General features: G+C 32.9%; 2 protein-coding genes across 3 annotated transcripts; one reads left to right on the forward strand and one right to left on the reverse strand.

Annotated features, from left to right (window-relative positions):
* Window positions 1-542: 542 nt before the first annotated feature.
* Window positions 543-4,708, reverse strand: LOC132734341 (uncharacterized). Its single transcript, XM_060721067.1, has 7 exons — window positions 4,567-4,708; window positions 4,027-4,192; window positions 3,703-3,762; window positions 3,190-3,321; window positions 1,177-1,281; window positions 886-948; window positions 543-702 (listed from the first exon to the last, which is right to left on the reverse strand). Exons 1-6 carry the CDS (start codon window positions 4,630-4,632, stop codon window positions 887-889), a joined length of 591 nt encoding a protein of 196 aa, XP_060577050.1. The 5' UTR covers window positions 4,633-4,708; the 3' UTR covers window positions 543-702; window position 886.
* A 1,223-nt stretch (window positions 4,709-5,931) lies between these two features.
* Window positions 5,932-25,876, forward strand: LOC132734339 (sugar transporter SWEET1-like). 2 transcript variants are annotated; one of them, XM_060721066.1, is made up of 7 exons: window positions 5,932-6,032; window positions 8,065-8,207; window positions 8,545-8,622; window positions 9,058-9,181; window positions 9,781-9,939; window positions 12,893-13,012; window positions 25,705-25,876. In XM_060721066.1, exons 2-7 carry the CDS (start codon window positions 8,140-8,142, stop codon window positions 25,798-25,800), a joined length of 645 nt encoding a protein of 214 aa, XP_060577049.1. In that variant the 5' UTR covers window positions 5,932-6,032; window positions 8,065-8,139; the 3' UTR covers window positions 25,801-25,876. The 2 variants fall into 2 exon arrangements, with proteins under 2 accessions (XP_060577049.1, XP_060577048.1); XM_060721065.1 differs by lacking the exon at window positions 25,705-25,876 and adding an exon at window positions 20,664-20,905.
* The last annotated feature ends 225 nt before the right edge of the window (window positions 25,877-26,101 follow it).

Genomic DNA, 26,101 nt, shown 5'->3' on the forward strand with positions numbered 1-26,101 from the left:
TGATACACCGGTCACAGATCATCTTTGACCGTAGACAAAAATAAGCACACATTTAATTAAATTCACAGACACTTGGGGTGTGGACCTCAAAACGTATTACTATCGATACAGACATTGAAATAAGATTTTTTTTTTCAAAACGGCTTATATTAAGTTTTTTGATACATGTGACCAGTACCTGTGCTGGGATTGGCATATATACATTTAATTTGGATTTTAAAGGCGTTTTGAGGTCCGCACCCAAAGTGTCTGTGAGCAAGTTTAGCAGGGTCTAACACATGTTCAAAATCTGTGTTAAGCCTCTATAGAGAATGCCTTAGTTTGATAAATCATTCCCTTTTCAATAGCATAAACGAGAATTAGGAAAGGCACAGACAACTTTCAAACCGTGGTTTTGATTTGGGTCATTCTCAATGAGCAATCCCGTCATTTGATAGCAAATAAAATACTGTGGTATGTTTCAATGGACTTTATTAGTAAAAACAAAATTCAGAAACATGTTTATGACAATAATATTTAAAGATATAAAATCGATGCCTGAGCAGAACATGGAAAGATGAAAATATGGGTAATAATAATAATAATAATAAAGAAAACCAAAAAAAACAAAGTAAAACAAAAGCACACAAAAATACAACAAACAACAAAACAAACATAGAAACAAAACACACACGCATGTAGTTTCTTTCTTCTTCTTGTAATCTGAAAAGTAAAAACAATTTCTTCAATATATCGAAAGTTAAGAGATTTCAGCTTCTGGCCTTAGCAAGTTCTCTAACTCTGTAATAATATTATGGAAGGAATACCTAAGTTTACCTATTTATGTTTCCAAATGTTTCAACAATGGATTTGATGAAAAAATCTGAATTTATTATCAAGTCTTACCTTAGTCACTTACAGGTGGAAGACCATCATCAGTGATGTCACATTCGGTAATGCCAAATGCTTCTGCAGATAAAAAGAAAGATTATGGTTTCGTTTCATAAATTCAGTGAAACAATGGCTCTTAAAAAATGCACGCCAGGGCTTTTGTTGAAATGATAATCCGACAGAAGTTCTTCTCTTTGTCGACTCGAGGTCTATTTTGTTTAATAATATATGAAAATTGGCGAAGTTAAACTACTGTATGGGTAAATAATTTAGTTTATCACAAAAATATTAAAAAGACATTCATACCTTTGAATTCTTTGACAGTTCTAGGAGCTCTAATAGCAGAGTGGTTGATGTCGGCATCTGTCACAATATTTAACAAGCTCTCCGTTACAGTCATATCAGCAATTTCTGTCAAGAAAATAATCATACCATGAACAGTATTATACGTGTACACTATAAAGTATTATACTCAGAATTAAAAACAAGAATTATCTTTACAGAAGATAATCGACCTTGGTTAACGTGTATCAACGTTGCCGTATACATGTCCGAAAAGTACCGTGAACAGGATGGCAAATAGTCCGTAAAGTTACCGGAAGTCAAGGTGAAAAGAAAACAGCCAACGGTCAAAAAAATGATGATTATAATAAAGTTTCCTTTTAAAAGGAAAGGCTTGCACAGTTGTGCCTTCATACCAACCCTTTAAAATTGTTTTTTTTTTGGTTTCAATTTATTATCACATTTTTTTTTGAATTACGGTATTTGTATATCATAAAGGATTTATTTAGTTGGGTTTTTTTTTTTGGAAAACCGAATATTTTTTGTCAAAACGATTTGAAATCTATTCTCTATTGTATAAAACTAATAAAGAAAATGATCAATCGTAAAAATACTAACGTGATACTGAAGGAAAACAAGTGTGCACATTTCATTTCCCCTTTTTCGCAGCGAAATCATTCCTTTGCTTTATAGACAAGTAAATGCACTAAAATACTTCGTTACGTGGTACCAATTAATAAGCATGTATCAACACAAATAGACGATGCGCTATCTGTAGATCAGCACGTGGCAAGGTTAATGATATGCATGGGCTATTTTTAGATTACCTCACCAAGAAGTTGAATTGCGTTCAGTAGATCTAAATATAACTCGATCATGCGTGATTTGGTAAGCAGGACCACCCTTTGAAGACGAAATACTACTACAGTCACCATTCTCTATTGTATAAAACTAATACAGACAAAAAACAATTATAAAAGAAACTAACTTTTGCGTCTTGAAAACAATTGAAACGGAACAATTTCGTTTATAATTTATTACGGTTTAAACCGATAAATCAAGTAAAAATAGAAATCCTATTTATATAAACAAACTGGGATTACCGAAGTAACTAAAATAGCTTAGATTTCCGTAATATTACTTCGTCTGATTCCGCAGTATGACGGAATCGCCCGAATTGTTACGATTGCAATCGGAACTACATCGGCTATTGTCATTAATCCGAAGAGTGACGGAAAAGGCCAAAAAGTTGCGATTGGCACGATTGCAGCTGGTTTCCCGTTCAATCATGCACCAACAGATGTAAGCACGAAACCACCTAACCGGAACAAGTTTTCCAAATGAAATGGCTTGCAGCCGTGGCTGCAAGCCAAAAATAAGTAAAGCTGCAAAATTACGCCTCATTCGATCAGTTTCATATAAGGAATATACTTTATACTGCATAATGCCGAACAAAAACAGATTGATTTCACAGACAACATCAGCAGACACTGTTAGAACTTGTGGAGACGTCGGTCTGGAATAAGTTGAATAAAATGCCAAGAAATTCCTAGTCTTGTTATCAAACAGAAATGAGCCCTCATAAAGTAACCTAAGAAAGATTTCATAAGTAACAATGATTTAACAATGATACAATTACCGTATAACGGTACAATCTTAATTAACAGCACTGTGTTTATATATGTCATAAATATCTATGGCAAATGTAGAATATACATGTATGTTAAACACATTATTTTATTCTGGTCAATTTTACCCACGCCCTATTCGGAAAAAAACGCTATTAAAGACCCTGCCATGCGGAGACTGTCAGGTTAAAAGCCGCTACTGCAGTATGGTTTGCAATAATTCCCGGAAATTTTGGCGGCAAAATACAACCTTCGCATTTACATAAGATGCTTCCTGTATGGAAGTCTAAGTGCATGTCGGAGCCAGACTACATTGACCCATCTTAAAATGAAAATGAAAAATCAGCTATCCTATGCCCTTGATCGGGAATAAGGAACGTGGTTATAAATGACCAATTCAATCACTTACGGCTGATGATGCTAGAGGACAAAGATATGTTGTCGTCCGCTGGCCTCAGTGTAACGATCTTTGTGTTGCACGGCAACTCCTGTCTCAAAGTGTCGGCTGCCTTGTCTATGATGCATGCCACGTACTCTTCAACTTAAAATAATGTTTAATTTCGTAGCACTTTATTTAATATAATTAAGACATTGTGTTACACAACGAGAAATCTTAAAAAGAAGAATGTGATTTGTTGTTGTCGCCTTACATATCTGAATGATCAGTATATTTTTGAATGTGACAATCGATTTTAAAGTACATGTACTTTCAATTTTTATATTCAATGTAACATTAAATAAAATATTTCAAAATCTGTATACACTTTACAGCCAATTAGATTGCGAGAAGACGCAGCAACGCCACTTGATGGATAACAAAACAGACTTTTTCAACTTTCTGGCGAAGTAAATATTTTTGGGACTGTTATTATCTGAACTTAAATGAAATTGTAAAAAATATTGAGAAAATACGTGTATTTACCAAGTTTGTCGTCTGCTGTGGTCTCTGTCACTGTTGCAATCTCATTATCTACAATATCTTCTGAAAAAGGAACGAGTTTTCAGATTGTTTTGCTATACTTTAACATTTTTATTATTTAGAATTTCACAGGAGTGGGGAAACAGACATACTAACATAAAGTTTTGAGTTATTGAAGATAGCTAGCCCATCTGTACTTCTGTACTTTGATTTTCGTTTCTTTTTGTTGTTATTGAATTCTTGTTCACAATAAAACTGTAGTTGCTTGAAAGAAATATACTGCAGTAAGAATATTTTTTAGAAAACATACAAACTAAATGACTATACCATTCTTAGACGGCAATTTTTGAGGAACGACTTTGTTTGACTTGCTGGCAATCTTACTGACGACCATGTCGGCATTACCTGTTTCATTTAATAGGGTTTCTGGGTCAAGAGTCTTGCCTCTTCTTGCATAATATCTTTGGCGCATGCGGTTTCGAAATCTTGCAAACTGTAAAATAGACAGTGTTTCTTTATTAGTAGTAAAATCATAAAGTATTAAGGTATTTTTTAATTTGCCAATTGTATTATTATTATTATAGTAATTATTATTATTATTAATATTTTGTATCATTATTATTACTACATTTATTTACTTATCTTTTATTTATTTATTTATTATTATTAGAAATCTATTATTATTATTATTATTATTATTATTATTATTATTATTATTATTATTATTATTATAAATTGATGTTTATCATCATTATCATCAATTAATTAATTTTCCAAAGTAAATTCTGAATTCCCTTTAAATGATCTCCAAGAAACAGTTGATTTAGTATCTCGATTTAATATCTTAATTATTTTTATTCTACTCACCCTTTCGTTGCAAGACTTCTTTAAACTTATGAGCCAAACGAAACAGCCTCGATTTTCACTAGCCATTAATTTTCCATGTTTTAATGGTTTAAAAACAACTTGTGTAATTTTCGGCTGCAATATGACGTTGCTAATGTGTAACGTCAACTTCTTTTGTGACGTCACAATATGCGTGTTTAAGCCTACCGTTATATTAAAACATCACCGAATGCTAGTTAGCAACGGAAGTCTAAGATTGGTCCCCTACGTATAGTAATTCTAAACATCTTAGAAAGAAACTTTAATAGCACAGGAAGCCAGATTACTGGAGTCAAACATTCGGATCACCTAGGGAACTTCGATAACTCTTTGTACTTCGTGACGTGAGGAAACAGTTTTGTTATTATATTTTTTTTATTATTATTATTATTATTATTATTATTATTATTATTATTATTATTATTGTTTATTATTAAAAATCATTATTATTATTCTTTTTTTTTTTTTTAATTATTATTTTTTGGAACATGGCGAAGCTACGGCAGGTCATTGCCAATGTTACATTTTAACGAAGTACGTTTAATCGTGTTAAATAAAAAGGGAGTTGGTAGTCATTAATGATTGGAGCAATAATGTATTCATTTCGTTTTGTCGTTTTCTATTGTTTTATTGTGGAATGGAATGTTTTTGTTTTGTTTTTGTTGTTTTTGTGTTGTTGTTGTTGTTTTGTTGTTGTTGTTGTTGTTGTTGTTGTTTTGCTGTTGTTGTTGTTTTTTGGGAGTGGGGAAGGATAGAGGTGGATGGGGTTATCATATTATTTATTTATTAATTTATTTATTTATTTAATTTATTATTTTTTATTTTTTTTTTTTTATTTATTTATTTATTTATTTATTTATTTATAAATTTATTTATTTGATAGTGTTGTATTTTACAACAAAATTCATTTATTAACTCAAGTATATTTTTCACTGACAAGAAATTTCAGGTAGTAATAGGTAACACTTATATAGGACTGTTTTTTTCTTACAGAACACGAGAATGGAAGGAGAGTCTTAAATCACTCGAAAAAAAAATGGTCGACATTGCAATGTGAAGTCTGACATTAATTTATTATCCTTATCTATTTCCAACGTCTTATTATGTAGAACAGGTTATCAGCCATGAATTTCCTAAAAATTATAAAACCTTAAAATGTACATTAATTAACACTACAGTACCTATGAAAAGTTATAGTCTTCTCTTTAACTTATCCAAAAAAAATGTGGCTCGTTTTACCCATTCTTAAGTCCTTAATGATATATAATGGGCTATATATAGAACTTTAATAGATGTACCATTATTTGTGCATACGTAAACACCGTCAAGCACCGCCCGTGTAGTTATATATTCGTGTACATGTGCTCACTTTCACATTTACGTACACATCATTATATATGTTAACATCGATGCAACCAACTGGAATACACGGGTAAAACGTTTCAAAGGTACTGTAAATCAATGTATTTTATATGTTAGTTTTAGTTATTTATGTGTGTTAACCTAGTTTTTCTTACAAAATAAACAAATGTCAATACACAGATTACGTAGCACGAGCGTAGATATGTTGATATCAGTATAGAAATTAGAAGGGGAGATTTAATTCTTTATCTATTAGTTTTAGCTGTAGCAAAATAAATGAAGATTAAAATACTGTGTTATATATATAAAGAGTGTTTACAATGTTCTTATTTCAGGCAAAGATTGTTTATTTATAAACGCGCCCTCTGCTTTAATATACATGTACAGTACTGTACAGTGTATTTTATATACATGTACAGTACATATAGGCCTACATGTATATTCTAATGTTACTTAATATATATTTGATCTAGATCTAATGTAACTTAATGTATATTTTATACAACATCGGGATATTTGCAAGCGTATAGGTATTCAAAACTGGATGTTAATAAATACACATATATACTTTATGTATTAACATATACTTTGATGTTATATGTGTGTGTTTTGCTCCACTGATTTGCTGTTTTCAAGCATTAGGCCTATGATATAAAATGTTTATGTATAAACTTAAAGTAGATTCGTGTTCATTAATATCGATGCAAATTTCTATTGAAAAAAATTGTTACACTGAATAAAGGTTTTCGACAATTTTACTCACTTATATAGGTTAGATATACTTACCATAAACAAAAAATGTATGTATAAAATGTCAAAGGACGTAGAAATTTCTTTAATGAATTTGTCCCCATCTTTCAATCTGGACAAGACCAGTAAATATCAAAATATGCACAGACTGAATAAGCTAACAGACAGTTCAATCAATGATTAGACGTGCACGGATGCACGTACCGGCTAATCTTTGTCTGCACTGGTCGCATGGGCAAAATATGTTACTGCCAGCAGGCTAGCAAAGGGTATCATAGAAAACGTGGTGATGGAAATAGTTGATTCTGTTATGTTGTGCACTATTATTAATATTTATAATTCAAAGTTAATATTTATACTTAATTCTTATAGATGTATAATTCCTTTCGTTAACTCGTCTGCATGAGAGCCACTTTAAACCTGACTCTATGGTGCTATTCTCAGAGCTAAAGAGATTTAACAATCTTGTAGAGTATCAAAAGGCGGAGCTGTCAAACTGATAAATATTTACGTAAAGGCCAAGGCCCTTTACATGTATGACATGTATGCAGTGGCGTAGTAAGAAGTCTAAGAACATTTGGAATATCTCTCAGATTACTAATTATGATAAACCGAAGTTTGACGGAAAGGACCGAAGAGTTGCCATTGGTCAAGGAATTGTCCTAGGTCGAAAAGAAAATTGTTGAGCACAGGAAATTATTATGAATTTCTTTTATCAAGTTAACCTATAAATCCAAATTTAGACGATTTAGAGATACCGCCTATACTATGGCTAGTGTAAATTAGATTTTATGGTAAATTCTCTAAGGGTCATCTCTTATTCTTAACTGACTTTGCCCAAGTATGGCGGATTTAAACAAAAACGCCTAATTTTAATGCGATAGAGACTGTAATGCGCATACATGTTTTCTTGACCATTTGGGGGAAATCATTCAAATCAATTTTACTTTTAGTAATGGGGGTCGAATACAGATTAAACCGGTGGGAGGGGGGTATATTATATGTTGCTCATTCCTTTCATATATGTCATGAACAGATTCATTAAAAACAACCGTGTCTGCCATTCTCAACATTTTGCTTTTGTTTTTATCGATCTTAAGAGAATCTCCTTTTTTCAGAATTTAGATACATCTGTTTTATGTATACGTCAAATGATACAGCCGACTTACTTGAGGGTCCTTCTGACATTCGTTATATGTTGACACGAGTTTACATTCCATTTAACTTTTTTTTTTGTCAGGTCAGTGTACCCTTTATTTTGAGCTACATATCAAATTAATTCCAGGTGGCAGGTGAACGTTGGACATACATGGTGTTCAAAGTAATGAATCTGCATTAAATTGTTCTTGTTTTTCCCCTATTTTCCAGCTAAAGAAATGATAGAGCAGGGATTATAAGACAACATTTTAACAGACAACCGAGGTTCAAGCACTTACTTTTACAATGGACCTGTTTACAGCCGTGGAGGCTTTCACACAGGTGATAACTTATGTGATGATAGTAGCTGGCATGTAAGTGTGTTTTTTTCTCTTTCTGTTGGTTTTTCAGTCACATAGGCACTTAAGAGCACCATCGCAGCAGAAAATGATCCCTTTAAGAACCTCGTCGTCGGCGTGATTTATCCGACTATATCTATATATACTAGCTTTGCTGCATTAAAAAATGAATACTTTAATGTAATGGAATAAGTTTCTAATTAAAAATGAGAACATTTTGTGTTTTCATACCAATGAAATCTCATTTTAATCGGCGTTGAAATTTGATTCGCGAATCTGCAACATTTTTATTTAAAAATAATACACAATGTAGCTATGACTTAAATTTTCGAAAAACTGTATGTCTTTTCAGACCGCCATGTATACGGATGTTACGTACTAAAATAACAACAGGTGTTCCGTACCCATTTTTCCTTGCAGGTTGTGTCAAGTAAGTACCGGTATATTCAAATGATATAATTTGGATCTAAAATCATTGTTGTTAAGTTGGAATGCTGAACTCGGCAACCCCGTCTGTATATCCTATATATATTCATCCTTAAACATACTTAATTATAAATTTACTTTTTATTTGAATGAACTTTTATACAGTAAAACTTGTTTTATTTAACTTGCTTCTATAAAAAGTTCCATTTAAATTGGCAAACTTTATATATTTAAAAGTCTTTCAGACTTTCTTAAATTCATAAACAGTAACCTCTGTTTTATTAGACAGATTTTTGAGTAAGAGTTGTTTCCCTTTACATTAAAATGATATTGCACGGGAAAATATCTGTGAAACTTGTTTTGTTTCTGCCTTGTAGAAATTTGAACTTTTATACTATATTTTTATTCGGTGCTCACGTGGTACATAATAATTTTACAGCTCTGTGATGGCGGTGGGGTATGGTACATTGACGGAAAATAAAACAGTTGTACAAATCAACGTGTTTGCCACCGCTTGTAACATTTTCTGTATAGTCTCATTTATATATTCTTCTCAACAAAAGGTATGTAATGTACAAACAATGACATGTATTATTATATAAAATTGTTCTTGAACAACAAAATTTGTATAAAATATATACATGTTTATTATATACTTATAAAATGAAATATTGAAAAATATTGATGAATTAAAATGTAAGCGCAAAGTCTAATTCTTATACATTGTATTTTAAATAATGACTTTGTCTATGAGAAAGTGTATACTTAGACAAGATGCATTGTTAATGCAAAAATTTTTGTACAAAGTTAAGATCAAATTCCATCTCTAATCGGATATATTATAAATCTGTCTTCGTATGCCACTGAGAACCCGAGTATTAAAGTTGCCTATATCATTTTGTTCTGTTTTTTCTTCTCCTTGTGTGTGTTTTTTCTCTTTATTTACTTTTGCATGAGTGTCATTTTCCTCTCGAGGAAGAAAATTATTTATAAAACAAAATTGTATAGCATTAAGTGTTAACTACTGGGTGGCGACCGTAAAAAAACTCACCCAATTCGTCATTTCTAGTATTTTTGAACTCATTTATTTCCAAAACAGTAGTTTTTTTTTCGGATAAAAATTTAATTATAACATATATATTTATCTTGGTTTTTATTTCAGAGTGTCCCAGCAAAGCAGTTGTTGGGTTGTACTTGTTTTCTAGTCGGGGCATATTTCTATATTACAAAGGTAGAGAATCCGGCCTATGTGATGGATACAATAGGGTCAATTATGTTATTCTGTTCTACAGTACTTCTTCTTACACCATTACTACCAGTGGTATGTTTTGTCTTATTCATGTATATTAGGCTTTTGTAACGTCGATTCTCATTGGACAATCGTGAGGGCTATGTATACACGGCAACTGTAAAGATATGAATAATTTTATGCCCCCGCTTCAAAGAAGAGGGGGTATATTGCTATGCATTTGTCGGTCCGTAGACCAAATGGTTTCCGAGTGATAACTAAAGAACCCTTAGGCCAAGGAACTTCAAACTTGGTATGGTGATTGGTCATGACCAGTAGATGACCCCTATTGATTTTGGGGTCAAGGGGTCAAAGGTCAAGGTCACATTGACCTTGTAGGTAAAAACAGTTTCCGATCAATAAATAACTAAAGAACAATTAGGCCTAGGAACTTCAAACTTGGTATGGTGATTGGTCATGACCAGTAGCTGACCTGTATTGAATTTGGGGTCTAGGTGTCAAAGGTCAAGGTCACATTGACCTTGTAGGTAAAAACGGTTTCCGATCAATAACTAAAGAACGCTTAGGCCTAGAAACTTCAAACTTGGTATGATGATTGGACATGACCAGCAGATGACCCCTATTGATTTTTGGGTCAAGGGGTCAAAGGTCAAGGTCACATTGACCTTGTAGGTAAAAACAGTTTCCGATCAATAACTACAGAACGCTTAGGCCTAGGAACTTCAAACTTGGTATTGTGATTTGTCACGACCAGCAGATGACCTCTATTAATTTTGGGGTCAAGGGGTCAAAGGTCAAGGTCACATTGACATTGTAGGTAAAAACGGTTTCCGATGAATAACTAAAGAACACTTAGGCCTAGGAACTTCAAACTTGGTATGGTGATTGGTCATGACCAGTAGATGACCGCTATTGATTTTGGGGTCAAGAGGTTAAACGTCAAGGTCACATTGACCTTGTAGGTAAAAACGGTTTCCGATCAATAACTAAAGAACGCTTAAGCCTAGGAACTTCAAACTTGGTATGGTGATTGGTCATGACCAGTAGATGACCCCTATTGATTTTGGGGTCAAGGTGTCAAAGGTCAAGGTCACATTGACCTTGTAGGTAAAAACGGTTTCCAATCAATAACTAAAGAACGCTTAGGCCTAGGAACTTCAAACTTAGTATGGTGATTGGTCATGACCAGTAGATGACCCCTATTGATTTTGGGGTCAAGGGGTCAAAGGTCAAGGTCACATTGACCTTGTAGGTAAAAACGGTTTCCGATCAATAACTAAAGAACGCTTTGGCCTAGGAACTTCAAACTTAGTATGGTGATTGGTCATGACCAGTAGATGACACCTATTATCTTTTGGGTCAAGGGGTCAAAGGTCAAGGTCACATTGACCTTGTAGGTAAAAACAGTTTCCGATCCATAACTAAAGAACACTTAGGCCTAGGAACTTCAAACTTGGTATGGTGATTGGTCATGACCAGTAGATGACCCCTATTGATTTTGGGGTCAAGGGGTCAAAGGTCAAGGTCACATTGACCTTGTAGGTAAAAACGGTTTCCGATCAATAACTAAAGAACGCTTAGGCCTAGGAACTTCAAACTTGGTATGGTGATTGGTCATGACCAGTAGATGACCCCTATTGATTTTAGGGTCAAGGGGTCAAAGGTCAAGGTCACATTGACCTTGTAGGTAAAAACGGTTTCCGATCAATTACTAAAGAACGCTTAGGCCTAGGAACTTCAAACTTGGTATGGTGATTGGTCATGACCAGTAGATGACCCCTATTGATTTTGGGGTCAAGGGGTCAAAGGTCAAGGTCACATTGACCTTGTATGTAAAAACAGTTTCCGATCAATAACTAAAGAACGCTTTGGCCTAGGACTTTCAATCTTGGTATGGTGATTGGTCATGACCAGTAGATGACCGCTATTGATTTTGGGGTCAAGGGGTCAAAGGTCAAGGTCACATTGACCTTGTAGGTAAAAACGGTTTCCGATCAATAACTAAAAAACGCTTAGGCCTAGGAACTTCAAACTTGGTATGGTGATTGGTCATGACCAGTAGATGATCCCTATTGATTTTGGGGTCAAGGGGTCAGTGTCAAATTGACCTTGTACTTTAAGATGGTTTCTGACCAATAACTCAACAACTCAAGTTGCCTTGGTTGATATTTTTATATTAAACTAAAAATGCTTTTGGTATACACATTTGAAGGTCTTATGTAATATAACAACTTGGCTGTCATGAATGAGGCCTTCATGATTTATAAAAATTATGCATATTTTTTAATGGTATGATTTGTAATAACTTAAATTGCTGCACACAACCCCTGGGGTCACAATAATTGTTACCTTGTGACTAGTCATGACCAGTAGATAACCTTATCAATTTTTTGTTCACTGGGTCAGAAGTCATGCATAATAACCTGATCACATGACTAATTGGCTGCCCATTGGGGGCATACATGTTTTACAAACATATCTTGTTTTATTTAAATTTTCATCCCAAGGAAACATTTTGGACAATTTATATTGCCGAATATAACAGTTACACTGGGCACAATGATTAAGTTATATGGCTGTATATAACCATTTACAATGAACCATATAACAGTGTTTATAATCATTAGTTGAACTCAAAGCGTATAAGCAAGAACATTTAATGGTTCTGTATAACATTTAGCAAACAGGCAGTGTCTCAAAACAGTGATGTTGTTGGGTATTTCTTATCACACCCAAATAAGAACAAACAACTATTTTAACTGTCATTGTTATTCTGATATTTGACAATGCAAAGGACACGGCTTATCTTTGAGGTAATGTCGGGAGAAACGGATGGCTAGTGGCTCGTAAATTTACCTTTGCAGCAAATAACGAGAAAAGGGATGGCAAATAGACAATTAATTTACCGGAAGTTGATATAAAAACAAGCACACTACGTCCGAAAAATCTGACATATGATTAATATGGCAGCATGCAGTATTTTATTTTTATCTTATTTATGCCTAAATTTATTCGTTTTGTTTAGAAACAATGTATACAGAACAAGAACGCTGACAGTTTGACTTTGACAATGATGATACCTGGAACGCTGTGTAGTGGCGCATGGGCAACATACGGGTTTCTTCTCAAAGATTTCTATATTTATGTAAGTTTAGATCACGTTTTCCGTAATCTTTGACCTTCCTGTACTTGCTGTTATTTATTGTTAGCAAGAAAATCATGTGATCATATACATTGATCTGCAGGTTACCGTGAGGAGGAACTAGTACGACATAAAACATCTACTGGAAATATTTTAGGACTTCTGATATGACTTTATTATGATATTTCGCCCTGCCTGGACGCAGGCATGGTTTAACTCGTAGCCTTTTGGCAGCAACTGATTCTACCGTTGCGACCAGTACAGACCAAGATCAAAATCTGCACTGTTTGCTTTTCAATCAGTACATATTTGAGACATTTTTCATGAAAAGCGATAAATTGTGTTTCAAGATTTTAAAATAGATAAATCAGGTTAAGATATTTAGCGTTGTAAGGGTTAAAGAGTTATGTCAATAACTCATATGACGTAAGTCATATGACGTGGATCTATGCATTTTTTCTTTCAAAAATTAAGCCAGGCTGTTTTCATCCGAAATGGTTAAGTAAGAAGTCAGTCTTGATTGACATATCGTCATTTTAGGGCATTAAAAGGTTAACTTCTTATATAAAATAATAGCAGTTAACCCGTTAGTGCACTGAGCTAACAATAAGTCACTGTGCCTGTGAGTTTCTGGCTAGGTTTCCTTCTAAATAGATCGATTTTTGAAACTTTCCCGCTATATGTTAAATTTTGTCTGTAAATTTGCGAATAGGTCCTGCAGCATCTTTTGTGTAATTACCTACTTAGGGAAATCTACGTAAACCACTTGTTAAGGACTTGAGCCACTCTGAGCTAACTGTCGGTGTTACTAACCTACTTAGAAAACCTTAAGAATACCTCTTGTATATTTAGGCTCTTCTTAACTTTTTTACGAGTCTACTTTATATTTATGTACCAACAATTAATGTTTGATAGAGTTATATTTGTTATCTATTGTGAAGATGAAGATTCATATTAATTGAAAGCTACCATTCTATATTTGAGCCGCGTCACGACAAAACCAAAATAGTGCGTTTGCGACCAGCATGGATCCAGACCAGCCTGCGCATCCGCGCAGTCTGATCAGTATCCATGCTGTTCACTATCAGTTTCTCTACTTGTAAAAGGGTTGGTAAGCGAACATCATGGATCCTGATCAGATTGCGCGGATGCGCAGGCTTGTCTGGATCCATGCTGGTCGCAAACCCATTATGTTGGTTTTTTTCGTGACTCGGCTCATTTCTATTTACCAATTTTTTATATAACTGGACCACTGCGCATGCCATAATTTCAAATTTTTGATTCTGTATTAAAGCCCTGGCCCGGTGTTCACAAAGATTTAAGAATCCAATATTCTTCATTTTTTATCCTCGTAGATGAAATATCTAATATTAATTTGATTAAACTGGACTTGCAATAGCAAATTAATGAAATTTTAGAATCAATTTATTGTTATTTTTACAAGATACGGCCATTTTTCAGTTGATCAAAATATTGATCCTGATCCTAAAATTGATCCTTATTTTCATCCGAATTTTTATGTATTTGTTCTGTTATTTGTTGATTTTATCCCAAAATAGTTTGATTTCTTTTCAAATCAGCAATTTTTTACTTTTTGAATATTTACTATTTAATTCTAGCAAAACACAATAAATTTAAGTAACATAAAACAATAAAAATAAAATCAGGATCACTTGATCCTGATACTGATATTTTCTTTGTGAACACGGGGCCTGAGTTCTTGCAGTCGTAATGGCAGATTTGTGACAGCATTGGAACGCCAGATAATCCTGCACTTCGTATTCTCTTTCACAAACGCTGCTAAATTTTAGTATTTTATTACGACACTCCTGAAAAGTGCAATGAGAAGTCCCTTATTCGCATCAGGACAATTCATTTTTGCACAATAGGGGAAGTTAGTGTTTAACATTGAAATAAATGTTGATTTTTTACAATTATGTATTGATTTATGGCAATTTAAGGATTTACTTTATATAAATTATTCAAAATTTATCATATGGCAATAATTCAAGCAATTGCCAGGTGGCAATAATTCAAAGATTTAACATATGGAAATAATTCGTTGATTTATGGCAATAATTCGTGAACTGATGCCAATTAAACCGGAATATTCACTTGTAAAGAAGGTAATTTAGATATTTATATCAACATATAAAGTTATTCATTTTCTAGACTTTTCATTAAATGATCCGTTATATAAGTAAGTATTTTGGGGTGATTAATTTAAATGTATTACTATGAAACGTTTAAGATTGACAACAATTAACAGTTAGTTTGCAATAAATCTTAAGTTTAATGAATTAGGTTTTCGCATAATGAATTGACAATCTTCACATTATTTGTTAAATTAAGAGAGTTGCACTCCCACGCAAATAAAACTTCTTAATCTATCAATCACAATATAAAAGATTTCCTTAACCAAGTTCAAATGAACCAAAATACAGTTCTTTGGCGGAAGCAGTAGATGCATTTGTTAGATCATAACGTAAATTTTCAGCTAATGAAGTTGCTGGAGTAAATTTAGAACTTACTGCACTTAATTGTTAACTTAATATTTTTAATACATGTTTTATTCTATTTTTTTATTATGCCCCCGGGCATATAGTAATTTTACCGTCCGTCTGTCTGTCCGTCCGTCCGTCTGTCCGTACGAGGTTAACCTAGAACGGCAAGTTGGATTTTTCTTCCTGTACCAATGGCTTCTTTGTTTACACACTTACTAATCAATACAAAGTACATGATCTGGTCAAGTTACATAACTATGGCTCCCATATTTACCAAGTTATTGCCCTTTTCAGCACTTAAAAAATGAATAATGGTTAACCTTAAACGGCAAGTTGGAAATATCTTAAGTTCTATCTATACTAATGGCTTCATAATTTCCACACTTACTTATCAATACAAAGTACATGATATTGCCAAGTTATATAACTGTGTCATCCATATTTCCCAGTTATTTCCCTTTTTATCCCCCGCCGCCTTTTCGGACTATAGTAATAGTCTCCGTCCGTCCGTCCGACCTTCCGTCCGTCCGTCCTTCCGTCCGACATTTTTGTCCGGAGCATATCTCTAAATGTATTTGAGTTATCAACTTGAAACTTCATAGGTGGATAGTGCAGTGCACAATAATGATAACTCTACCCTGCATAATTTTTGAGTTATTGCCCTTTGTTTTTTTTCAAAATTGATTTTTGTCCAGAGCATAACTCAAAAAGCCTATGAGATATCAACATGAAACTACATAGGTGCATAGATCTCACTCAGGAGGTGTGCAGTGCACAAGAATGATAACTCTACCTTTCATAATTTTTGAGTTATTGCCCTTTGTTATTTTTCGTACTTAATTTTTCACCTGAGTGGAGCATAACTCAAAAAATGTTTGAGATATCAACATGAAATGTCATAGGTGGATAGATCTTATTGAGGAGGAATGCTGTGCGCAAGAATGATAACTCTTCCCTATACAATTTTTTGAGTAATTGCCCTTTGTTCTTTTTCATGCTATTTTTGTCCTGAGCTTATCTCAAAAAGTATTTGAGGTATCAACTTGAAACTTCATAGCTGGATGGATCTCATTGAGGAGGAGTGCAGTGCACAAGAATGATAACTTTACCCTGCATATTTTTTTAGTTATTGCCCTTTGTTATTTTTCAAAATTAATTTTTGTCCAGAGCATAACTCAAAAAGCCTTTGAGATATCAACATGGAGCTTCATATGTGCATAGATCTCACTCAGGAGGTGTGCAGTGCACAAGAATGATAACTCTACCTTTCATAATTTTTGAATTATTGCCCTTTGTTATTTTTCATACCTAATTTTTCACCCGAGTGGAGCATAACTCAAAAGTGTTTGAGATGTCAACATGAAATGTCATAGGTGGATAGATATTATTGAGGAGGAATGCTGTGCACAAGAATGATAACTCTTCCCTATACAATTTTTGAGTTATTCCTCTTTGTTCTTTTTCATAATATTTTGTCCGGAGCTTATCGCAAAAAGTATTTGAGGTATCAACTTGAAACTTCATAGCTGGATGGATCTCATTGAGGAGGAGTGCAGTGCACAAGAACGATAACTCTACCCATAATTGTTTAGTTATTGCCCTTTGTTATTTTTCAAAATTAATTTTTGTCCAGAGCATAACTCAAAAGGCCTTTGAGATATCATTATGAAACTTCATAGGTGCATAGATCTAACTCAGGAAGTGTGCATTGCACAAGAATGATAACTCTACCTTTTATAATTTTTGAGTTATTGCCCTTTGTTATTTTTCATACTTAATTTTTCAATTCAATTTTTTTTCTTAAAAGTATTTGAGGTATCAACTTGAAACTTCATAGGTGGATAGATTTTACTAAGGAGGGATGCAGCACACAAGAATGATAACCTACCCTGCATTATTTTTCAGTTATTGCCCTTTGTTATTTTCAGCCATCAGTATTCACATAGGTTTCAAATCTGTAATCACTATAGCCATCAGTTTTCATTACCAAAAGACCTCTTAAAATGGAGTTATTCTGCTCTACTACATATACATTCTTCCAATGAGCAAACACATTCGGCGGGGGATGGCCATGTTGACATGGCTCTTGTTTCACTTTAAAAATAGGGCCTTGTCTGGTTAACCTATTCCGGCAAGTTGGATTTATCGTAAATTTCTCTTAACTGTTTAATTTATTTAATGATATTTTGCATATTTGGTAGGTGGATACCTTTAATGGTCCGAGTAAGTGGTCTCTAAGGTCAAGGTCACTGGTTTAGAAAATAGATTTAAACATTTTTGCTCATACAACCTTTATTTTTTGGTTGATGTCTTTCATGTTTAATACAAACATGCCAAGGTAGGTCCTCCTTCTTTGGGTATAGTAAGGGGTCATTTGGGTCAAGGTCAATGTCACCAATGTCAAGGTCACCAATGTTAAAAATAGATTTTTACATTTTTACAGGTTTATTAACCATATTCTATAGACAGATGACATTTATAATTGATAGGAACATAAAATTTGATGGAGTTAGTGGTCAGTTGGGTCAAGGTCACCAGTGCTAAAATATATTTTTACACTTTTGCTCATACAGCCTTTGTTTATTTACAGATATATTTCATATTTCGTAGGTAGATAACTTACATTTTATTCATCCTTTTGATTGGGGTAGGGATCAGTGGGTCAAGGTCACTTGTGCTAAAATTAGATTTTTACACTTTTGCTCATACAGCCTTTATTTATTGACAGATATATTTTATATTTGGTAGGAAGATAACTTGCATGGTATTCATCCTTTTGATTTGGGTAGGGATCAGTGGGTCAAGGTCACTTGTGCTAAAAATAGATTTTTACACTTTTGCCCATACAGGCTTTTTTTATTGACAGGTGTATTTCATATTTGATAGGAAGATAATTTACATGTTATTCTTCCTTTTGATTGAGTTAGGGATCAGTGTGTCAAGGTCACTAGTGCTAAAAATAGATTTTTACACTTTTGCCCATACAGCCTTTATTTATTGACAGATATATTTCATATTTGGTAGGAAGATAACTTGCATGTTATTCTTACTTTGGATGGAGTTTGGGGTCAGTTGGGTCAAGGTCCAAAGTGCTAAAAATATATTTTTACACTTTTGCCCATACAGCCTTTATTTATTGACAGATTTATTTTATATTTGATTGGAAGATAACTTGCATGGTATTCTTCCTTTGGATGGAGTTAGGGGTCAGTTTGATCAAGGTCATCAATGCTCAAAATAGATTTTAACATTTTTGCCCATACAGCCTTTATATATTGACAGGTGTATTTCATATTTGGTAGGAAGATAACTTGCATGATATTCTATAGGTGTCAGTGGGTCATGGTCAAGGGTGCCAAGTATAGATTTCCTACATTTATATATATTTGATAAAGTTGAATATTAATCCCTTCACAAGTCATAGCAATGACTTGGCAACTTATATATTTCACAATTACAAACTGCCATGACTCTGTCAAGCTATATAACTTGTGTTTACAATTTTTTGGCAATGTTTCTGTCCATAACTGAGTGAATGGGTAAACATTTTTTTGAAATATTGCTACTGACAAGAATCGGAGCCGGGGGCATTTGTGTTTAACAAACACGTTCTTGTTTTTTTCTTATTTTAAGTTGTTTAACATTGATAGGTATGTAATCATTACGCCATGACTTATACTCTTAACATCATAACTACCAAGAAATTTAACAATTACTCATGATAAAAGGTTTGAACGTAAGAGTAAAAATCCACAAGAGTCTGTCAAAAATAAGACAACCTTGTCATAATTAGTAATGGCGCTTGCCTAAGTCTTAGTTTTAGGCTTTAAATTGAAGTATTCTGAACAACCCGCCGATTACCAATAATCATTTCGGAAATAACAATGATTGAAAAACGTTTATCCACGTGGCTTATGACGTCAAGAAACCAAGCGGGTGCTGAAAACCAATTACGGTCTTAATGAGTTTTAATGCCGACAACAATCATGGAATGAAATGTCTACTATTTTAAAGCTGAAAAACCTCACCTTGTGTAAAATATGTCAACAAGTAAACAAATTTGCTAATGAATACTTAACCTAACCAGTACCTTATGTAAAATATGTGATCAAGTAAATAAATTTGCTGATTTAATAAGCATTCAATAATTATTACTGATTACAAAATGTGTACTTGGGGACTTGGGGTGTAACAGTGACACGCAGTTCACATACTTACATTTTAACATTTCTCATCTTTAATTCTATGACAGGTTGAATAGATCATATTGATACTTACAATAATTGTTTTTAACCTGTGACCTCGTTGTTATCAGTTAAACTGCGTAAGAAATTATGTCGATTCAAATTGCACTACATTATACTATAATGTGTCTATTTATTTTAATCCAATTAGAAACGTCTATAGAAAACTACTACGTTGACAATTGTATGGCTTAATATGGCTTGTTTTCAGGCAAGGCTCATTAAAAAAAAAGTGATGTATCACGTCCGGGTTGGATGTTCAAAATGTCGGTCGAACTTTTTAGGATTTTCTGTTGACATGTTGAGATTTATCACCTCATTTCCCACTAGCACAACCTTATACCACTTTATTTTACTACAGGTTGACGTGAGTGTTTCTGTTACCTTTTAATTCTGTAAATTACATAACAGTAAATGCAAATGAATTGTCTGTAACGATTTTTTCATTGGTATAATGCGTTCATTGTGTTATTTTTTACACCGTGATAATCGCTAAGAATTTACACGTAAGCTTGTTTTTTCGTTAAAACCCGTCAAAATTGATCTGGAACATGTAACCTTGAAAATTATTGACTGCATTTTTAATGCAAACACTTGATATATTATTTCATATTGAATATGAAAATGAGTTATTTATGTATACTCTTTTTTCCAAATGAAAAGTGTGTTGCTCATTTTTTGTCTGTAAACTTTATAATCGCTTACAGACCACATTTTTCACCTTTCATAATTATGATAGTTCTTACAGGAACACCTGTGAAAAATTGTAGTTCTTACAGAACACCGGTTACAAAATGATTGTTCTTACGGGAACACCGGCTACAATATAATTGATTTTGGTAGATTTTACACCGGTTACATTTCAATGTCATCGTCTTTATAACTCAAGATCATTTATATTTCCAGGGCCCAAACATTCTTGGCGTGTCATCATACGTCTGTCAGGCTATTGCTATGCTGGTCTATGGCGGTGGCAAAAAGAAAACTCAACACTTGGAATGAAGTCAGTGTTAGCGAAACGTCCTGCTGTGAAAGCCGTAGAATCTTTATAGCTTGATTTTTTAACTCTCGGTTACGAAGTGCTTCCGAAATCCACTGTTACTTTGACACTGCCTTGCCTGATAATAAAACATATACATATATATGCAGCAATGGTCTTGATTTTGTTTTTTGTGTCTGACTAAATTTGCCAAGGTTTAAATGTCTGACTACTAGTAAATTTGCCAAGGTAAATATACCTGACTAAATTTGCCAAGGTAAAATGTCCTTTGAATACAATTCTTTCCGAATTTATATGGCAGTTAATTTATGTGAAATTCCATATATTCACTCCACGAAAGTCATATATAGAGCATGCTTGTTGAATTAAAATTTGAGGTAATTTGTGATTTGCCAAACGAGTTTTATGTCTTATCGTATATCTCTTATTTCAACAACGAATGACATTGTAAAGCTGTTTAACAAACCATTTTTTTTATAATTACAAGTACATACGAAACAATTACCATTGCTGTTTATTTCTGAACGATATTTTATTTAACAATGACATATTTATTCTTTTTTCTAAACATGTTTGCATTGACCAGACGTAACACTTTGTCGTAAAATTTCATTATATTTATTTAGCGGACAGAAACTCGTGCTGGCAAATAAATGCAAGGTAATTTGTAATTTTGTAGACCATTTGACATATAAGATAAAATAAGAAGATGAGCAAACATTTTTTTTTTCAAAATGAGTTATATGTACAATTTGCATCGATTTGCAACAAGTACATTGTAAACTGTGTTAATGTGTTATTTGAACTTAAAGTGAATAAAGCTATATATGGTTAACAAAAAATTATTAAAATCTTGAAACAGTGAAATGAAGTTGTTTGTATAACATTAGGGTCATATCAATGAGAAGTTCCTTTCCCACACCAGATGAACTCCTTTTGCAAAAAAGTTAATGTTAAAGTTGACTTTATGACAATAATTTATTTGTGGCAATACATTAATAAAGATTTATCATACGGCAATAATTCAAGGAATTGTCATATGACAATAAATGATAATTGATTTATGGCAATATTCATTGATTTATGACAATAATTCATTGACTTATGGCAAATATTCCAGGATAGGATTAATATATGGAAATAATTCTTTATTTATGGCAATAACTTTGAACTGATTCCCCATTAAATCCGGAATGTTGTAAAGTTGGGAATTTAAGAGATCATCAACATATAAAGTTATTCATTTTCTAGATTTTTCATTTAATGATCCGTTATATAACTATTTCAAGTTCTTTTGGGGTGATTAATTTAACTAATGTATTACTATGAAACGTTTTAGATTGACAACAATTAAAAGTTATTTTACAATAAATCTGTAGTTTAATAAATTACTTACAAGTTCTCGCATAATGAATCGACAATATTCACATTATTTATTATATTTAGAGAGATGCACTCCCACACAAATAATAAAAATTTCTTGATCTATCAATCACAATGTAAAAGATTTCATGAAGCAAGTTCGCTTTTTAATGCAAAGTTGAACACTTAATACATTTCTATGACGTAAGAAGTAGACGCATCCTTTAAAAATAAACAATTGTTAGATCATAACGTAAATTTTCAGCCAATGAAGTTGCTGGTGTGAATTTTAAAACTTTTACTGCACTAAATTGTCAAATATTTTTGATATATGTTTTATTCTATTTTTATTATTAACATTATCCGCCTTCTACTATTACCGTTTTTGAGCATTTATGTTGAATGTGAGAAGTAACTTCATGTAGCATTTCAGCCAATGGAAACGTACATTATTTTTATATTAAATAAAATTACATTTATTGATTAAAAAAGATGCTTGCTCGCTCGCTCGCCTAATATTTTATGATTATAATATTACGACATGTGAGATAAAAAGGGAACAGTCTTTTTCCTGGAATTGCTAGATATCGTGATCATTACGAAGTATTAAAATATTGACAGCAATTTCAGTCCTTTTCCTAGATATTTTGGGAAAAAATACATTGCCCAGTTCGAGAAATTTGGCGTTGTAAAATTGCTTACTTGTGAAAATACTCTGATACCTTTTTAAACCTTCTTCAAGTTCTTTTGGCATATTATTTTGAATTGTCCAAAAGCAGCTGTCTGATACCACACTGGTTTGAACTCAACTTTTTCAGTTTTAATATCGAGAATATCAATTCATTTGAGTTGTTTTTAGAGATTGGGAAAAATTAGCGTATTTGCCACTGGGAAGGTAATCTGATAGAGGTGACACTGGGCAAAGGCATGTTATTTTCTGTCTTAATCGAGTGATGGAATGATGCCCGCGAAACCTGTCCCACTCGACGTGGCATAGTCACAGTGAATATGAATTTCACAGTCAATCGCTGAAGATATATTTTGTGGGTGAGGGTGTTTTGGATATTTTGCGATTAATTTTGTGTGGATTGGGAAGGAAGGGGCATTCAAAATGAAATATAAAAAGGTTAAGTCTTCTAGAATGGCTGTAGGAAATGAGTTTACGACAGAGGCATAAAACACCTGAAGGATGTTTGCTTTCGCGTAGAAGGAATCTTATTTCTTTTTAATGTTAGATTTTATATCTTAAAGATCATACACGTCTTGTGGGCAATAAAGAATTGTCGGCCGTACTGCGTAACTAACAGCTCGAATCGAAGTGTGTTGATTTCTTCTTCTGTTGTTGTTTTGTGTATGTATGTGTTTTTCTTTTCAACTGTACCAGGACTCCAACTGTTTACCGAAGAAGCTGTAGTTAAAACATTTTCAATAATTTTTTATTGGTTTGTCAATTTATTCATCATGATTTGTACTATTCATTTCCCTCTACCGTTTTAATGTACTATGGACGATAGACAACTGTGCATTTGCTTATGCATGACCGCAATCAATTTCCTATCATTTAAGAGTCACTTGTAAAATATTTTATGAATAATTCTTGGTTGATTGAATGCAAACCACATTACTGAGATTTTATTAATCTCAAATTGTACTTTTAGAAACTTGTAATTTAGCGCAATTTCAATAATAAATTGGTGAGTGGCGGCCATATTTGGGCGTTTTTTTAAACGGAATTATATCTTCATTTTAAAATTGTTCCTAAATATCATTACAACGAAATACCATTGGGGACGGGACTGAAATTCCTATGGACAATGCTGACATTGTTATAGACAGTTGTAATTGTATTAATTTACATTTAAGTGTCAAGAATAAGACTAAAAAGAGTCGTTAACAATGTAACAATATTGTCGTTTATATATGCATTAATCATTAAAAACTTAAATTAAGTATGTGTCAATGATAAATGGTAGGAGTTTAATGACAGGCAAAGTGTCGATTACTTAACCAAATATTTGACTTAATGTGATAGAGGTTTATGTATACATATGTATAGTTTTGTTTAACTTATTTTAAGTTGTTTAACATTGATCGTTATCTTATCATTACGCCATGAATTACAAGAAATGTATCAGTTCCTCATGATAAAAGAGCTTAAAAGTAAAAGAGTAAAGATCCACAATAGCGTGTCAAAAAGTAGAGAGCCTTGGTCAAAGTTATGTAATTGTGCTTGCCTAAGTTTTGGTTTTAGGGTTTAAATTGCAGTATTCTGAACACCCCGCCGATTTCCAGAAATCATCTAGGAAATAACAAGGAGTGAAAGAAAATAGTTCTACCACTTGGCTTATGATTTAAACAAACCTAGCGGGTGCTGAGAATCAATTACGAGCTAAATGAGTTTTAATGCTGACAACAAGCAGGAAATGAAATGTGTATTTTTTTAAGTTGAAAAACCTTACCTTGTGTAAAATATGTGATCAAGAAAAAACAAATTTGCTGATAAATACTTAACATTACCAGTACTTTATGTACCATATGTGATCAAGTAAATAAATTTGCTGATGCAATTAGCATTCAATAATTATTACTGATTAAAAAATGTGTACTTGGGGACTTGGGGTGTAACAGTGACACGCAGTTCACATACTTACATTTTAAAATTTCTTATCTTTAATTCTATGACAGGTTGAATCGATCATATTGATACTTTAAACTGTGACCTCGTTATTCTCCGTTAAACTGACGGTAGACAACTGTGCATTTGCTTATGCATTAATTGGTTAATGTTAATTCGAATTGTACTAAAACTATAATTAGAACTTTGTGACTGGTTTGCGTCTATTTATTTTTATCCAATTAGAAACGTCTTATTAAGCTCCTACGTTTCAGTATATAGTGACAATTGTATGGCGTAATATGGCTTGTTTTCAGCAAGGTTCATGAAAAAAGTGATGTATCACGTCCCGGGTTGGATGTATAAAATATCGGTCGAATTTATTTTGGATTTTCTGATGACATTTTGAGATTTATCACCTCATTTCCCACTAGCACAACCTTATACCACTTTATTTTACTACAGGTTGTCTGTTACCTTTTAATTGTGCAAATTACTCAACAGTTAATGCAAATAAAATGCCTGTAAAGTATATTTTTTCCTTGGTATAATGCGTTCATTGTGTTATTTTTTGTGCCGTGATAGTCGTTTATAAGAACTTGCACGTAAGCTTGTAATTTCTTTACAACTCCGAACTCGGAAGAACTAATCTGGAACATGTTAACTAGAATTATTATTTACTGCAGTTCTTTAAATGCAAACATTGGCTTTATCATTTATTATTGAATATAAAATGCCAAATTCATGTACATTCATTTTTTTCCAAATGAAAACAATTGTTGCACACTCTCTGTATTTAAACATTATTATCGCTTACAGACAACATTGTTCACCTTTCATATGATAGTTCTTACAGAACACCGGTAACAAGATGATTTTTCTTACGGGAACACCGGCTTCAAGATGATATATTTTACACCGGCTGTATTGCAAAGTCATCATGTGTACTCAAGATCATTTATTTTTTTCAGAGCCCAAACATTCTTGGTGTGTCGTCATACATCTGTCAGGCTATTGCTATGCTGGTCTATGGAGGTGGCAAAAAGAAAACACAACACTTGGAATGAATTCATTGTTAGCGAAACGTCCTGCTGTGAAAGCCGAAAATATTTATAACTTATTGGTTACGAAGTGCGTCCGAAATCCATTGTTACTATGACACTGCCTTGCTTGATAATAAAACACATTAATATATGCAACAATGGTCTTGTTTATGCTTCTTGTGTCTGCCTTGTTTTTCCAATGTAAAAATTGTTTGACTAAATTTGAAAAAGAAAAATTGTCTAAATAAATTGTCCAAGGTAAAAAGTACTTAAATGCATGCCCTTCCGAATTTATATGGGATTAAATAAATGTGAAATTCCATAT

The sequence above is a fragment of the Ruditapes philippinarum genome, unplaced genomic scaffold (assembly GCF_026571515.1).
Source record: "Ruditapes philippinarum isolate M1 unplaced genomic scaffold, ASM2657151v2 ctg6259_1_1_1_1, whole genome shotgun sequence".
Taxonomy (NCBI): Eukaryota; Metazoa; Mollusca; class Bivalvia; order Venerida; family Veneridae; genus Ruditapes; species Ruditapes philippinarum.